The sequence below is a fragment of the Corvus moneduloides genome, chromosome 2, assembly GCF_009650955.1.
Source record: "Corvus moneduloides isolate bCorMon1 chromosome 2, bCorMon1.pri, whole genome shotgun sequence".
NCBI classification, from domain to species: Eukaryota; Metazoa; Chordata; class Aves; order Passeriformes; family Corvidae; genus Corvus; species Corvus moneduloides.
The window spans coordinates 18,058,914-18,076,514 of record NC_045477.1 but is presented as its reverse complement, the minus strand read 5'-3'; the positions used below and the strand labels follow the sequence as shown (position 1 = coordinate 18,076,514).

The 17,601-nt window shown below is 37.7% G+C and overlaps 1 protein-coding gene across 13 annotated transcripts in view; it reads left to right on the top strand.

Annotated features, from left to right (window-relative positions):
• Positions 1 to 17,601, top strand: part of PHLDB2 (pleckstrin homology like domain family B member 2) — a 65,680-nt gene that overhangs the window by 44,017 nt on the left and 4,062 nt on the right. For 6 of the 13 annotated variants that reach the window (XM_032098293.1, XM_032098296.1, XM_032098290.1 and 3 more), the window contains 8 exons: positions 1,286 to 1,429; positions 2,254 to 2,427; positions 3,083 to 3,223; positions 3,801 to 3,900; positions 11,168 to 11,375; positions 13,149 to 13,239; positions 13,663 to 13,809; positions 16,165 to 16,384. In XM_032098293.1, coding sequence (XP_031954184.1) covers positions 1,286 to 1,429; positions 2,254 to 2,427; positions 3,083 to 3,223; positions 3,801 to 3,900; positions 11,168 to 11,375; positions 13,149 to 13,239; positions 13,663 to 13,809; positions 16,165 to 16,384 — 1,225 coding nt within the window. The other 7 variants (XM_032098298.1, XM_032098297.1, XM_032098300.1 and 4 more) reach the window with 4 other exon arrangements.

Sequence of the window (17,601 nt, the reverse complement as noted above, 5' to 3'; positions counted from 1 at the left end):
TGGGTCATCAAATAATATAAGAGTTAAGATTTGCCTCCCATTTGTAGAGTGCTTTGTTCACTCTGTATGTATGATACATAATTTTCCAGAATTGTCTTATCTGCTTGAAATAACTGATATCATACATTGAAAATTATGCTAATAGATAGTAATGCTGGTATTTCTTTTCAAATTGTCTTCTATGATCATTACTAAATTTAGGCATTTCTAAAAAGAAGAAATACTAATAGCAGTCTGGCTTCTCTTATGGAATTGCTGAAGTATACACACTGGTATGTCACTATGTTGGTGCAGTACTAGAAACACAGCCCTTGCCACACACTGTCAGAGTGAAAGCAGCTTAACATCTTGATTTAAAAATAAACATATTTCTAGCTCATCTTTATAACATTGCTTCAACAGTGATTTATTCTTCCTTCGGCATAGCCTTGTTTTCTATGGATTATGACATTTGACTTTGTACAGCCTGGTATCCTATGCACAATGGATTAGAATCCATATTTTACTTTTTAAAAAACATTTGTCCATTTAACACCAGAATACATGCAATAACTATATTGTGCCATTATATCTTAAATCTGGTTGCATAAATCTTCTTGCAGGCAGAAGCACACTGATGTTCCTGCCATTTCTCAGTCCATCACCTTCTGTATGACTGGTTAATTTAAAAAAAAAGGAAGCAAATTGTAATGGCTGCAGGGCTAACACTAACAGCATCTTAGCTGGGGTCTTCTGGTAATATATAAAAGCTAGAAGTGTCTTCCAGATGACGCAAATGGGAGATTTGTTAGTGTAATTTATGGCAATGACTTGTCTTTATAAAAGTTCTTCCCAGTTCTGTTACTCATTTGATTTACTCAAATTAGCTTAATAGTTAGGCAAGAAACAAATCAGGTTATTTTATTTAATCAGAGACAAAAAACAAATTAAGATATAAAGATAAGATTTATTCTTCCTTTTCGCCCAATCTGCTTTCCTGAGAAAGAGCTACATAATTTCTAAAGGGTGTTTGCATTTTAGTAAAATCTTTTGGACATTTAATGTACATTTCCATTTTGATTACACAAATGTTTTTGGAATTTAATTAAGAACAGTTTTCAGAATCCATGTATTTAACATTCGAAAATCTTGATGCTAATTTTATTTTATTTATGATTAAGTATTTCAATGATAACAAATATTTGGCTGAATCACTCTAAACTAACTTTCATTGTACTGGATACATTAATACTCTTGCACGTCTTTTGGCTTTTGCTCCTTTTAACTTCTGAATTCCTCCTTTTAGGGCTATATCAGTGTAAGTGAAATTAGTGAGCTGTATGGCAATTCCACGAATATATCCCCTTCCACTCAGACCCCCTCAGATGTTGAAGCAGTTGCCACTGAGCCTTCCACGGCTGTGCTGACGAGCCAGCCACAAAATAAAGAGGTTTGTTTGAGAGACATTTCCCTTTGTTTGCATTGTTCTTTCATGGCTGCCTTTTTATTTTCTTCATTTTTTATTTTTTGGTAATTCAACATGTAACAAACTGACCCTAAAGCAAACTGCTCTCTGCCAGTTACCAAGTCAGATAACAGATTTAATAGTAAAGCTAAAGGACTGCTCTAGCTGTAAAGTGTCTTTGATGAGGTAGATGGGACTCAGAAGGCAAAAAACCCTGAATTCTTATGACCCAAGCAGCACTAAGTTACAATCTTTGCCTGGCAAACCCTATAATGTAATGCACCTCTGGGAAACAGTCTGTGGACAAGCTTATGACAACTTGATTAGTAGTGTCCAGGTGTTCATTTTGTGTTTTGTAGCTTCTTTCCCTCCCCCCCATATAAAGTGGTAGAAGTATATCTTGAATAGTTATGGGAGATGAATAGCTTCTACCCATCTTAGCTGTTCCATGGAGTCTGTCCAGTCTGTCCTCTAGCTTACTTTCTTTTCCTCATTCCTTTGAATATTTTTGCCTTTGTAATGACTAGAGCAAATTTTGAATAAATCTCCTTTTAAAGGAACAGAATAACCTTATAATTGTAAAGCCACGTACCTTTGCATTGCAATAAGGCTGAAACTGGTTTAGCATTTGGTATTTGTGTGCTGCTTCTGGTAGCTCAATATGCCTTGAGAGTTGCAATAGAGCACACCTCCTTTCCTGCTAAACACTCCAACAAACACAGTGCTAAAACTGCAGCTTGTATGTGCCGTATCTTTTGAGAAATTCCAAAAAGAAAACACTGTGTGTAATTTCTCTTTTTTCTATAAAGCTAAGATCACCTCTCTGTTCTGGATTTGTGTTTCCTCACTCTCTTTCTCCTCGCTCTATTGCTCAACTTCCATCAGTCCATTGGCCTGAGGTCATGGCTACTCATGTAGATCCTATTCCTTTATCTGATACACCTCCACCTCTGCCAGCTAAGAAACACCGCAGGCAACAACAGGTAACAGATTCAAAGCTGGTAACTTGGGATTATTTTGTTTTGTTTGCTTTTGTTATGGTGGCCACGAAGTTGATATATGTGTGAGAACATTAGAGTGATAGACTGTAAGTTGATTGTGCTTGCAGAGTGTTGCACTTAAAGGCACTGCTCATTTAAAAATCAACATGCTGTATTATAGAATGTTACTGAACAAAAATTCACCTTATATTAATAATACAGTGGCAAATATTAATATTCAGGAGCCCTTGTAACTGTCAGAGGCCCTGCAGCAATAATGTATGTATGAACTCCTAAATTAAATTTTCATATACATTTGAACAATGCCTTTTAAAAGCTGTATGGTTTTAAGCCACCAATTGATTAGAATAACTTCTAGGGGAAAGTTTTCCTTTGTAATTGGGTTCCACTTGTACACTAGACTTGAATTTTTAACACCAAAGAAAAGGTACAGGGACACGTACATAAAATGTGCACATGAATTTAATGCATTTTTTTAATCACTTTAATGTGATGGAAAGCACTGTGAAGCAGGAGGTGCTCTGTATGTTAGATTTTGTTCTTTCCAGACTATCATCTTCAGTATTTTCCATATAGAGTATAACTGAGCAAGCGCATCAATTCATTTTGTCAAAACTGTAATGAATTCCCCGTGAAGCATTTCAGAAATCTGGAGGAGCGCAAGAAGCAGCACAGGGAGTGCACGTACCTGAGCGATACTTTACCCCGCAAGAAAACTGCCCCGTCTGTGTCTCCCCACTTCAACAGCGCCACGCTGGGACGCAACATCACAAACAAAGTACGTGGCTGCTGCTACTCACAGCCTTCCAGCCTCTGCAGGAAATCCTGTGTTGTGTTAGAGGGAAGGCTGGGTAGCACCCTAAGCATTATGTAACCCCCCAAATTCACATATCAAGTTGACTTTGAACGGACTGCAGGTTTATTAACAAATGGGAATGTATATGAAACCCTCTGCATTTCCAGCCATTCTTCTGACCTCTGGAAATGCCATGCTGTAGTACATTAATCATAAATGCACAATTTCTGTCTCAAGGATTGCATTTTCAGGCTGGTTTAAATTGATTCTAGAGACACAACTTGTTTTCTTTCCTGCTGAAGGCCTCTAAATGGTAAAGTTATGTATAAAGTGAAAATACTCTTTATTTGTGACACGGTAAATCAACATACAGCAGGAAGGTGGAGGTACTACTCTGAAAACATTTTGGCCTAATAGAGACTGTACATAATGGAAATATCCATGGCTGATTGATATGACATGACATTAATATCCATGACAAAGCACATTATTTTGCCATTGCTGATAAAATAAGTCTTGAAATACAGTTTTAAGCACGTATTTACAAAATTTCCTGCAGGGACATTTACCATTAGGACAGAGCAACAGCTGTGGCAGTGTACTTCCTCACTGCCTGGCAACCATGACCAAAGACTCGGAGTCGAGAAGGATGCACAAAGGTAAGACCTTTTCATTGTTTCATTTCTGTTTAAAATCAGTGTTCAATTCTTCATAAATAAGCCTGAAACAGACAAACAGACATGTAAAATAAAAGTTTACTTCTTGGTGACAAAAGCAAGCTCTAAATGTAATTGATTTTTTGATATTGGCAAAATAAGATGTTAATATTAGGACGTAGGTGCATGTGTAGTTTTGAAGTACATGGTCACCAAATATAATCCAGTACACAAGAAAAGTATATTGAAAGTACACATTGTGTTAACTGGGTAATTTCTGTGAGTGATTTTGAAGCAATATATTATATGTTCTTTCTTTTTTTCCTTCCCTTTTTTTTTTATGTTGGGATTTAAAAATTGTTTTTCACAGGCACATGTTTTTGCTTGGATAAATTCCCCAGAGAGAGATAACTTTAAGAAGCTGTGACTGTGGTATTATAAGTGGTCTTAAATATTTGGGCTACAAAATAGGAAGGAAGAGAGCTGTTCTGTTGTGGATAGATGGCTGTGTTTTTTAATAGGGATACAGCAATTGCAGATCCAAAAGCAAGCTACACCTCTGAAACGTGATCTTGTAGGCTATGGGATTCTGTGTCTGTTGTTTGTTGACTTGAGTCAATACACCTATTTTCTGCCTTAATGAGATGTATTATTGATGTGTCCCATCTTCAAAAGGAAGCACTCCTCCGTGCCATCTGTCAGTTTATTTTCTTTCCAGCATCTGCATCACCATTATCAATATCAGTGCAAGAGGTCCTTGTGTAGAACTGCACTAACTGAGCCTGAGCTGAGCTAGATCCACCCCGTTGTTACAGGACTTGTCAGAGCTTGCAGCTATTAAAGATCACGGCAATGACTGACGTCAGTCATATGCACCAAGATGACTTAATGCAGGGATGGAACAAGCAAGCTGAGAAAGGATCGTGACTTACTACAGCCCCTTTATAGCGCTGATCCAGTTGTGATTTGTTGGTTTTGAGCTGTAGTTATGCAGCAGGCCTTACACAAGTCTGCAGTGTTGTGGCTAACTTACCTTTACGTATTTCAGGTACAATACAAAAGGAGCTTCATGCTCAGCTTGGAAAGCATCCTTGATGTAACACGTGTGCAAAGGTGGAATAGCTTGCAATTACGTTCAGACTCGCCACTGTGATGTTATTTCTGTCTGAAAATCAATAGGGATGTTTTGGCTAAACTTTGACAAGAGATCAAGTATTTAAAATTGGAAATATTTCTGTAAAACGGTTGCAAAGAGTGTTAGTGTGTGACCTAAAACACAACTTTAGAGTGTTACCAAATCTAACACAGGCAAGGGTTTTAAAAGTAAATCACTTCTAATGTTAAATTTTTTGTCACGGTGAAATTAAGACAGTCTAAGAGTAGATTTCTTGTCTTAAGAGTGAGAAAGAGAGAAACCTCACGAATCAAAATCGAATTATGGCATGACAAAGAAGAGAGGCAGGGGAGAATGAGCAAGATGTATTCATTGGGGCAGCTGGCATAGCACTTTTCGTATGCCGTTGAGGAATCATGTGCTATACTGCTCATCATACTAGTTGGCTGTTATTTTTTGAAAGACCAACAGTTTGAATGGAAATAGAAAATTATGAAGAGAGCCTTAAGGGATTAATTTGTACTGGGAAAGAGAACAGTTCTAGATGTCCTCTTCTGAAACATTAGCTTTGCCAAAGGGAAACAATGCTGCTGACAGGTGCTTTATTTGAACTGTCACAGGATTTTCAAAGAGTCGTTAACAGGAAGGATATAGGAACACAAGGATCGTTCGTGGCCTCTCTTAGTACTTACTAAAGGGTTTATTCCCTTTCTGTTCAACCTCAAGCTCCTTGAATTTATTGCTGTTGGAGGAACTTGAAGAGTATAACTGCTTTTGCACTGAAGTGCCATGTTTCTAGGTTGGGGAAAGCTCCTTTGTCTGGGTAACACACCACAAAAGTGTTTGCAGGGCTCTTTCTGCACTGCAGTGCAGAACTCAGCAAGGACAGGAATATCCAAGCCAGGTGGCTGGAGTCAGATCCCAGAGAATTTCTATCCAGCTATACAGAAGGGCTGGAAAAAACAGTCTTCAAGCACCTTTCATTCAGCTTCACAGGTAAAGCCTTAATAAATGTCATGGTTTGAGCAGGGAAGGGACTGAGTTTAACTTGGTGGGATTTCTGGTTTCCCCTCACACTTTATACCCATGCTCAGCACACAGAGGGAAAACAAACTTTCTTCAAAGTCAAAAGTAAAGAAAATGCATTTCTGTGGAACAGTGAGATTTGGGTCATGTTTTGAACAGGATGTACTGCTTCAAAGCACCACACAAGACCACTGAAATGGAATATCAGCATCCATTAAAATTCTGAAATCTTACTTGTCTTCCACTAAAATCAACGGGACTTGAGACTGAGTAACTAAGATTAATTTCAGCAGACATCTTTAAATACATCTTTGAAAACCAAGCCAAATGTCATGTCAATGAATGTCCTTGGAGATGTTTTTTTATTCCATCACCAATGATAAATGTTTATTTTATAATAAATACAGATAATTTATTATAAAAACATTCTTGAGGTAGATCAGGTTTGCCTTTTCAGACTGAGTTAATATTTTTCAGAAGATTTATGAACAAATCAGTGGAACTCCATAAATGTAAAGAGTCTGATTATACTGATAAATACGAGCTCTCTAATCTTCCTGCTCCAAAAGTTAGTTGTTCACCTAAAAAAGGTGATGAATAGATAAAAAGTGTTCTCTACCTATCATGTGTAGTGAGTCAGCTCTTGCTTTCCCTGCATTTCTTTCCCCACTTGACAGGTTTTTCACTCCATCAGTTTTCTGTGGTCAAGGTGATATATTGCAAACAACATGGGCGTCTTGGCTTCCTGATACCTTGGGCATAGGGCTGCACCCAGTGCACTGGAACTGGGCTCAGTGGTGAGCCAGGGTCTCACATGATAAATGCCACTTCATCCACTCAGTCTGGAGTCCTGGCTATCAAGCAGTGACCCACAAACTGCTGTCCAAAGAGGATGATGTGCTCCAGAGGTCCTATTAGTAGGACCTGTGCTCCTTCAGGCTTGACAGCATTGAGCAAAGTTCTAGATCAGATGTTCTGGTGTGTGCATATAGATCTGAAAACAAGTCTATTCAATGCTGGCTGGAGGCAGCAGCAGCTCAGCTGGTTTAAAGATATTATCTGAGTGTTATCACTACACTAGTCATGGTCTGAATTTTCTCCAATATGCTTTCTCCAGTTTTTCTTATTTCAGTCCAAGAAGGTAAACGTAAAAGTCTGAGCTGAAAAAAAAGCAAAGGTAAAAGTGAAATCAAGAAATTAAGAGCAGCAACTTGGGTTTGAACATGGATTTCAATCTCATTTGTTTTATGAAGAAACAAGTAATATCTATGAATAAATTTTAGGCTGGATGCAGTAGTAAATATTTTCATAGGTTTTTAATTATTAAATAGTCTGTATTCCAGGACTATCAAGTGGTGTTCAGTCAGTCATGTGAGTTCAATAATTGTTATGGAAAGAAACAGTCACTGTCAGTAATCATAGCTTGAGTTAAGAGCAACTTAAATGTTTTAGAGGACACATATTTGTTTTAAATCATTAGTGGAAAAAGGTATTTCTTAGCAGCCATTCATGAGGTATTTTTGAAGGACTGTATTTATAAATTCACCTGCTGTGTACATGCCTTTGTACCCAAACCATATGCAAAAACAGAATGAAGAAGCTGCTATTTGGTACAATCTTGAGACCTCACCCTGCGCAGTTGGAGGCTTGGGGCTCACAGGGAGTTCTGGGTGCCAGAAGCTTGCACAAGGACAGGCAGGAGCAAGGAGGGTTAGCTAATGCAGTCCCATGGACTGCAGGACGGACTCCAGAAGGGAAGAAGGAATGGTTAGCTGGGAATTAAGGTGTAAGACCAGACACAGCACTGGGAACAAAGCTGTTGGGACAGAGAAGTTAGGTACCAGCGAGATGATTATTTCTGTCCTTTCTAAGCGCTGTATAAAAAAAAAAAAAAACAGTATACTGCAAGCAAGGGATATTTGTTCAAACAATTTAGAAATTTTTCAAAGCAGTCTGCCTTTTTTGTTTGTTTTTCACTCTTTTTCTTGTCAAACTCAGGAAAAAACAGAAAAGGTATGAAAACATCCCTTTCCCTGGCTGTATCTCTCATGTGATGTTTTTCCAAAAGTACCAGTTGAATCAGCACTGTCAAGTAGTTCCCAGACTCTTGAAAAACTTTTAACTAATGGTTAAATAATGATAGCACTTCAAAAATACTTTTTTTCCTGCTGTCAAATAACCTGTCACAACAAAACTTCTGACTTATGCTGATATCTGCAGAGCTGTGGCTTTGCACAGGCCTAATTTTTTGCTTCTTTGCTCATAGCCTCACAAGTAGAGCAGAAAATTTAGAAGTCTTTGCAGATCTGTAGGTGACAATGACAAGGTAGACAGACTTCGGCTTCCTACTTTGGCATGTTTCCACACAACAAATGTATCTTGACATGTTAATGTCAATCTTTAAAAAGAAAAAAAAAAAAGAGAGAGAAAGAAGAAAGAATAGGAATAAAAGAAAAATGTAATGGGATCATTTTCATAAAGTACTATTGGGTTTTTTACATACTTGACAGTGCCACTTTTAATAACAGCTTTCACTTTTAGTTCTACCCTCACCATAATTTTGTGGTGGTATACCTGGCTCTTGTGATTCTGCAGTAACTCCTTTGGAATGTTTTTCTTTGATGACATGGCTTTATGGATAATTGCAATATTTTTCTCAACACTGTGGCTGTTAACATTGTTAAGTTTACGGGTTTGCTGCAGAGCAGTGGAGCTCTGTAGTAAAACCAATGCAACAACAAACATTTTAACTCCTGTATCAGCTTAGACTTGACTGATACTAATCTTGGCTTGTAGGAAAATTTTAGTTAAGTACTGGATTTTACAAGGAGTCTAATATTTTTAAGTGCATGTTGTGTAAATAGGCACCTGAGCAGTTAAAAATTCCTTGAACAACAGATGGTGCCTGCCCAATGTGTAGGTGTGGCTGTGATGGAGGCAGCTTGGTTGTGAAGCCTGGTGGTGTTGGTACAGAGCTGATCCTGAGCTTTGAGCTGCCTGTTGAACATAAAAGGAGAACACTGAATTATGCTTTGTTTCCATGAATGCATCTCATTTTGCAACCTAACAAATGTTGATTTCTTGCAGTGTTTAGTTACATTTGCATGATTGCATAAATTTAACTGATAAATGTTTTCCTCAAAAATGTGTTCTTTATCTTAGGGGATAGAGCATTTGTAGCACTGCTATGCTGCTCTATGCCTTTTAGATGGGTTTATTTTTCAGTGAAATATAAAATATGGAATTAAGATTTCTGAGTAGGCAAGGATTTGTAGAGGGCTCAACAGAAAAACATGCATTTGAATAAAGTTTTTCAGTAATTAATTTTTTTCTCTCTTTCCCTAATGAATCACTGATTACCATTTCACAGAAGCAATTAGTCATTCCAAAGGTTCGAGCATGAAAGGTAATTGCTTATCTGCAATAACAGAAGCATTTGTCAAAATAAGAGGGAAAAAAGCAAACTGCATATGAACCAGTAACACCTGTGTTGTGTGATGCTATTACTTATGACTACTGAGGTGTCTTTGTGTCCCTTTTGTCTCTTTTACTAATCGATGCAATTGAACTTTTATGGAAATTTAGTGTTCTTTTAAATGGCAAATGAGTCCTATTAGTTCCTTAGAAACCAGCTTTAACTATCTCCAAGAAAGTTTTGTATGGTACAGAGGGAAGTGAGGAGGAAACTAACTTGGAAATGCTTGTAGGGCACAGTTTCTTTAATGACATGCTTTAATCATTCAGCTGCAGACACACTTTTCAGATAACTGCAGTTGTTGGCTCTATGAACTGGGACTCTCCCAGCTCTGGCATGGCAAAAAATACCAGAGTAACCTTGTATGTACAGATAGGGAATGAGAATAAGGCAGAAAAATATTTGCACTTTAAGCATGTTTTCCTCACATTGGTGTCTTAATGGTGTCTAGTAAAAACTTTTATCTGGACCTTGCTGCGTTTGTACATTTGTCTGCACTTTTCCTGTGTCTGTTTATCTTAAATATGTGGAATGTCAGTTGCTGCCTTCCTGTAAGAATGTGAGGTTTTCATGTAGTCTATCAGTGCTTCCTAATCTCCAACTCTGCCAGCAGCTCAGAATTTGGGTCAGGAATGTGCAGAGAATATTATAAACCTGACCGAGTATCAGAAATGTGAGAAAGTCTCACTTCTTGCATTCATTGAAGGGAAAGATGAGCAGTGCCAGTTGCATTTGTAATCACGTAGATTGAAAATCCCTTAAAAAGGCACTGTAAAATACTTCAGCAGTTGAAGTGACAACTGTCATTTATACTCTCCTCTTCATCAGGCAAGCTCAACATCCTCTCTCTAAGTCTGCATTACTTTCAAAGTGCAATGGAGACAGAGGGTAAAAATAATTGTGAAGAGACATTTTCAAAGGACACAAAGCCAAACAAAGTTCCTTGTGTTCAAGAAGGATGACTTCAGAAAAAAATGTTTTTGTGAAAATATAGCAGCAGAGCCTTTGAATGAATCTTATTTTTCTTCAAGATCATTGAGCTATAAGGATCTGCTTCAATTCTATAGGGTGAACTGCAGTTTCAAAACTCCAGTAAAGTACCTCTACACCAGTAACTATGATTCTATAACAAGCAGTCAGGATTATTTCAGCTGAAACTAAGAGTCCAATTGTAGTTACCAGAAGGCAAAGTTTTCCCAAAGAGACAAAAAAAAAATCCATATTCAATAAAGTCCACCAGACAAGTACTCAAGAATATTCAATATCAGGACTTTTTTCCTTTTTCTCTAATTAGTCAGTGTCATTTCTTCTAAATCTCCGAATTTAACTGCATTACTTTCCAAATTAGGCCTAAGTTTAATCTTAAAATGTAAATTTCATTTGTTCAAATTAGATTTTCATAATACACATACAAGAACATAGATTGAAAAGTCAGCTATACTAATATGCATATATTTGAATCCATCATAGATAAAACAGGTATTTAAAGCTTTTATTTCAGTGTGACTAACTTGTAAATTAACTGCAATATTGTAGTACCTTGCTCACAGCGCCGTAAAGACTGAGGTGATGTTCAAAACACTTGTGCAGCTAACAAGTTATGCTCCTGTCACATAATTTTTGTGTAAAATCAATGTTTCCTCTGTACTTTATAGGGTACAACCATCAGCGCATCTGTGAAAACCAAAGGCAGAAGTCTCCAGAATTCTACAGCAGAACAGCATCAGAATCCAATGTGTATTTGAACAGTTTCCATTACCCAGATCGTAGTTACAAGGACCATGCCTTTGATACATTAAGCTTAGACAGTTCTGACAGTATGGAGACAAGCATATCAGCGTGCTCACCAGATAACATTTCCAGGTAAATCTTCTTTCCTTCTGATCCTGCAGTGGTCATAGGGGCATAATGAAAAAAGAGAATATGTACATGTACATGTTGACACTGCAATAGTGTGAATGCTGCTGATCGGTTAAGAAAATGTAAGATCATTCGACAGGCATCATATTTGTGTAGCTTCTCATAATCAGGTTTAACTACTTCTCACCTATTTTTTGAAAGATGGAAAATAAAAATATAGAGAAGTTAAGTGATAACGCTGAAGTCTACAGAGCAGTCAGTGCTTCCTCTCCTGGTCACTACAGGGAAGGAATTTCCTCTGATAAGAAATTTCTCAAGGACATCTGCCATTGATGACGTACCCTTGTTCCACAAGTCCACCATGTTAACCAACTAGATGCTTAAGCTGAAACACTTAGGCTTCCTCCAACAGTCTTTTTGCCCTTTTCTCTCCCTTTTCTGGGTCAGTAAAAATTAAGAGATGACACTGAAAGGCTTGCTTTTCCCATCCTCAGAGGCTGTCAGCTCAGACACCATTTCTCAGATGAAAGAAATTTCCATGATCTGTGTTAAAAGTCCAGATGAGTCTCAAAATTGTGTGCAAACAATTTTCTCGTGACAGTCTGTTTTTCATTTCTGACATTATGGTAGTGCTTTCATTCCTGCTCACAGTCCAGCCCCAGCAGTTTCAGAAGCATAAACAGAGGCTGATAATTAAGTACAGATTTGTCGCAGCACTATGAATCCCTTGTGAACACAAGGCCAACTTTTTTGGCTAGCATGCTGTGTTTTACTTAGCATCTGTTTGCTGGGGCAGGGAAGCCCCCTGATTTCCCCTTTTAGTCATTATCACTGTTAAGAGTTTCAGAAAATACCAGTGGCAGTCATTCTGCTGGGTGGTTTGTTTGGGCTTTTTTGCATTGGTTGTTTTTGCTTTTTTTAAAGGAAAAACATTAGGACTGGGGTTTTGAGGATTTCTGTTTTAAAGGGATAGTCAGCAAGTTTCTGATAGGTGGAGACAGGCTGGGAACTAACTCTCTGCATTGATCTAACGTGCCAATGATGTGAAACCTTTCTCTCTCTGACTTCCTGCTCTGACCATTTGAAGGACCCTTTTGGTGCTGTCTGAGCTACCTCGGGCCATCTTCTAAGTCCTGTCTCCAGCCCAGGACTGGGAAGCTGCAACAGCTGTTGAATTTCACTGGTGCTGTTTGCTCTTGTGCTTCCCTCTGACTCTTGCAGCCAGTGCCAGAAGGAAAACAAAAGCAACACAAACAAATATCCCAAATCAATACAAAAAACAGAAAGGGACCCTTTACAACAGGTCTTTCTGCTTCTCACAAGGCAAACTTTGGTGGAAGAAGAAAAGAGTGTAAGCTGATTTTGTTGATAAAATCTGAAAGATAGGCAGTTATTTCTCCTTGACAAAATTTCCCTTTAGCAAAATTAATTCAGGCTGTTATAGATGGTGTTTGAGAATATTTTCTAGCCGTATCAGACTTTAAAGGAAAACAATGTATGATGCTTTGTTCTGACCTATTTAAAATGTATGTTATATTCTACCACGTTTAAGGTGAGAGAATCACTTTTTTTCTAGAAATGCTTAAAGTATGGAAGAAACAGAACTGCTGTAGTCATTCACAACTCACCAAACATACCTCTTTTTTTGTTAGTGGCTACTGCACTGAATTGGATCAGAACACTATCAACTCTATTCTTAAACTATGTTGGACTGCAAAATATTTATTTAAATACCAACTATTCCTTTACATAAGAAATAATGGGTCTTTTTTGCAGTGCTAGCACTTCAAACGTTGCAAGAATAGAGGAGATGGAGAGACTTCTCAAACAAGCGCATGCTGAAAAGACTCGGCTTCTTGAGACCAGGGTAAGCATAATTTTGAATAACTAAGAGTAGGCATGTTAGTTTGGATAATGTTCTCCTAAATGCAACATAGAACCCTACCCAGCTTATACCTAATAGACACTTAAAAATTACCTCTTTCCCCTTGGCTTGACCTCACACTACAACCTTGAGCCCATATGCAATATCTGCTATCTCAAAGGGCGAGTTGATGGCAAAATCCCATCAGAAACTTGGTCAGCATTAGTTTGACACCTGCTGGGGAAGCTGCTTAAGAAGAACCTTCATTTCTATTTGCAATTCTTATTCTGAATTTCAGTCCACAGTGCTGGACATATATTTCTGCCTATTTAAGGGACAAAAAGGTATTTAGCCCTAGCTTAGAAATGACATTGCCAACTATAGTTTCACATATAATTGAAGTTCTGTGTGTGCTGTGGTATCTAGGAACGGGAGATGGAAGCTAAGAAAAGAGCTCTGGAAGAAGAAAAACGCCGCAGAGAGCAACTGGAGAAAAGACTGGAGGAAGAAACAAGCCAGAGGCAAAAACTAATTGAAAAGGAAGTCAAAATACGTGAGAAACAAAGAGCACAGGTCAGATAATGTGGATGTGAAGTGGTTTTGAAGTGTAAGGCTTCCCCTTCATATACAGAAAGGACTAAGTGTATTTCTGCCAATGGTAAACAGGACTGCTTTCAGCTGAACAAATGGATTTAGTATTTCTGAGGTGCAATTCCTTTGCTAGAAGTATGTTTGGGCTCTTGGAGCCAAGTATTCATTTAAAGTTAGATAACAGCATAGGTATCTATTTAGCATTTTATATATAAAGTATCAATATTAATCCTATAAAGTTTGTTACTAAATACAGGCAGAGCAGAATTGTTTGGCCAGAACAACAGAAATTTGTGTGTTAATTTTATAAAGCATTGGTGTGGAGCTGGTGGGTTTTGATTTGTTTAGTTTTTTCTTTTAATGCATAAAATACCTTGAAATGTGTATTATTACTTCCAAACATTTGACCGAAAAGGAAAAGACAGATAAGGAAGTTTTTTCAGCTCCCCATCTACAGCAGAGAGTAAATATTATTCTCTTCTAAAATTAATGGGACTATACAATGAGAAATATTACTTAATTTTAAAAGTTTTACTTTCTACATATTTTTGCTTCTTCTCAGGCTTAGAGGTACCTTGAGTTTTCTGTAGGCTTAGGGTCTTACCTATTTGTTTATTCCTCCAAAACCAATAACATCTATAAGGTACAGCAAACAGACTAGGCAGTCATTGCTAGTATACCAGAGCAAGAAAATGTCTCCATCTTAATAGAAGTATTTGAGTGCAGAAGATTCCATGTCATATTGGAATATCTTTCTGGTTTTATCTGTGCTACCTTTGCTGATGGTTAACCAGCTGTTTCTAGTTAAATAGACTCATTCCCTTGTTTTTATATAAAGTGTAATTATGAATGCTAAATTTTACTTGCTTGGTTGCCTTCTATTTTTCTAAGAAATTTTGTTGACAACTCAAGTATGGCGTAAACAACGATGCAATGCTGATATCTTTATCCCAAATTAGAGCGTGCACGTGTTGTAATAGAATGTCCTGTCAGTTACTGCTAATTGGCAGACTTGGCAGAGAGGCTGAAGGCTGAATTGGCAGGAAGACAAAAACTGTCTGTCAAAAATTACTGGGTTTTTTTCTTTTTTCTTTCCTTTGTACAGTGAGACCAATTTTTTGTTCCCCCACTTAAAAATGTAAATGAGAGGAAGAAACTCCACCCTTGCACTTGCCAGAACTGGTGCCAGCTTGTACCATACAGCACTGCATAATTTTAGAAGGGTGCTAAGGGTTCTTGTGGGCAATACAGCTCCTATTGCACTAAGAGGCTCCTAAGAATGCAATGAGGGAAAATCCCTTTGATTTGAGACTCACAGTGGGATTTAACAGGCTAACTTTAGGAATGGAGCAGGGGCAGATTAGTTTCTCCAGGTCACTGACTTCTCTGGAGTCTAGAGGGAGAAAGGGAGATGCTCCTTTCACAGATCTTGAAAGCACCTAAAATCAGCTTCTGTTCCGAAGTAGCCTCTCTCTGCTTCAACTGTGGCAGGAGCCCTCTCAGGGAGACCTGTCTTCTGTGTTTAACATGAGGGGGGTGGTGACTGTGCATAGACCCTCCAGGCACGGAGAACAAGAATATTCCCTCAGTTGGCAGAGGTTCCAAATCACTGTCTTCTCCTTGTTCTCCCCACTGACACTATCCAGACACTATGCAGAGTCTTGAACTGCAGTCAAGAATGAGGCACTGTCTCCTGCAGTGCTTTGCTGTCTCTTGAAGAAGGATGCACTTCAGCTCTCCATACCTAGATATCTGTGAACTAGATATCACAGTTAATTTGTTCAGCAGAAAATAATTGTTTTTTTCACTGCAACCCCTGAAACTAACTGGCAATTACAGTTCACTCCTATTATTAATGTTTCCCACAATAGCATTTATTTATATATTATACTCTGCATGAAAATACCTGTAGCAGTAGAATTAAAGAGTGACATGTGTGCAGTGAGTATTTGATCCAGAGAAATAAAGGGTTTGCTTAACATCCTACATAGGAAGTTCTTGGACTTCATCTAAGGTAGCAACACACCCTTACATTTAATTAATGTCTTCTCTAAGACAACTTTTCTGTGCTGTGGCCCCTATTTTACCAGCTTATCAGCTGTTGATTTCAAGAAACTTCTATGCTCTATCTGGCTTTTACAAAGGTAGCCAACACTGTAAAGTTAGAAGTTTAAAGAATTTTTCAAGAAAAATACAGCTGCAGTAAAAGCTCTTTATTTTTCTTACATTTATTCTTAGACTCTATGAGCAGCTTTCACTTACATCCTCGCAGCAGAAAGAGTAGGAGATGATAAGGCTTCTCTTAAAAATCATATGATTTTCTTTTCTTTCCTGTAGGCCCGTCCCTTGACTCGCTATTTGCCTGTTAGAAAGGAAGACTTTGACCTACGAAGTCACATTGAAACAGCTGGGCACAACATAGAGACCTGTTACCACATTTCTCTCACAGAGAAGACCTGCCGAGGCTTTCTGATTAAAATGGGAGGAAAAATTAAAACATGGAAAAAACGGTGGTTTGTTTTCGACAGAAACAAGAGAACTTTTACTTATTATGCAGGTAGGTTGCAGGATTGCTACTAGGGTTCATCTGTTCTTCTATTTTCTTATCAAACCCAGCTGAGTTATGAACAAGTAGGGAGTCCAGATAAAACTTAGGTTTCCATTTCATCCATTCACTTAGAGGTCATGTGAACCCTTCCCTATAGAGTTCAATCCTCATGCGAGGTAAGGCAGAATTGAGCATACAAAACAAAATAAAGAAAGAGATGCAGATGGGCAAGAGAAAAAATGGAAGATGATCAGGTTACAAGTACACAGAATAATGGGTCCACATATTTTATTTTTAAATATTATACACTTCCCCCAATGACTGAATTTCTTGTAGCCTTCATACAAGAATATAATTTATTATACTTATATTAAAATTAAATTGAATGCTTCTGCAGTCCTCCTGCTTAATGTGAAGGAAAGACTTTCAGGAAATTAAACACACATGGATTTTTTGAGTTTGCCTTATTTTGAAAGTGTAAGGAATTTCAGATGAAGAATATGCAATACTCCAAAGAGGTTTCTGTACACTAAGTTGTGTTTTACAATATCTGGAGCCATTATAAGCATTACCTTACGTTGTTATCTTAGGGTAAACCTGGAAATGGGGAATTTAAGAACATATTTCTCCAAATGCTGTGCAAATATACACGTGGTTTGATTTTCAAGTTTCAGAGGAAGCCACAAAAATAACATTGTGCTCTGAATATTTATTGTTCAGAGTCCAGAAAGAGGCATATGTAGGATGGTCATTGCTAAGAAGCAGAAGAAAACACCATGAGTACAAAAACCACCCAAACAGTTTCATTTACTTTAATGACATTACTGCTTTCCAGCATCTCATAAGGAACTTAAAATTGATGGTAGGGTTATGCATTGCTCTGTATCTTTTTTAAAAGGTGTACTTGAATTCATTACATTCATTCATTACATACCCACTGAATATTTCTTATTAGTTTGCAGTAATACAAGGAAGAATGTGACAAACATTTTTTATTTTCTTCCTAACATCTGGTTTATTGGTTAGGAAGGCCAGTAACACACAGTAGTGTTCCCATCTGGTACTGATCTTTTTGTCTTTTTTAGTAGTTATGTTAGCATTTAACGGTTTCATTTTTGAGTGCAGTACAGTTGCTGTAGTGTAATTTCAATTACCAACGAAAACTTTTGCTAATGTCTCAAGGACTCCAGCCAACAAGCATAGTTTTATGAGGTCTGTACCAGCTG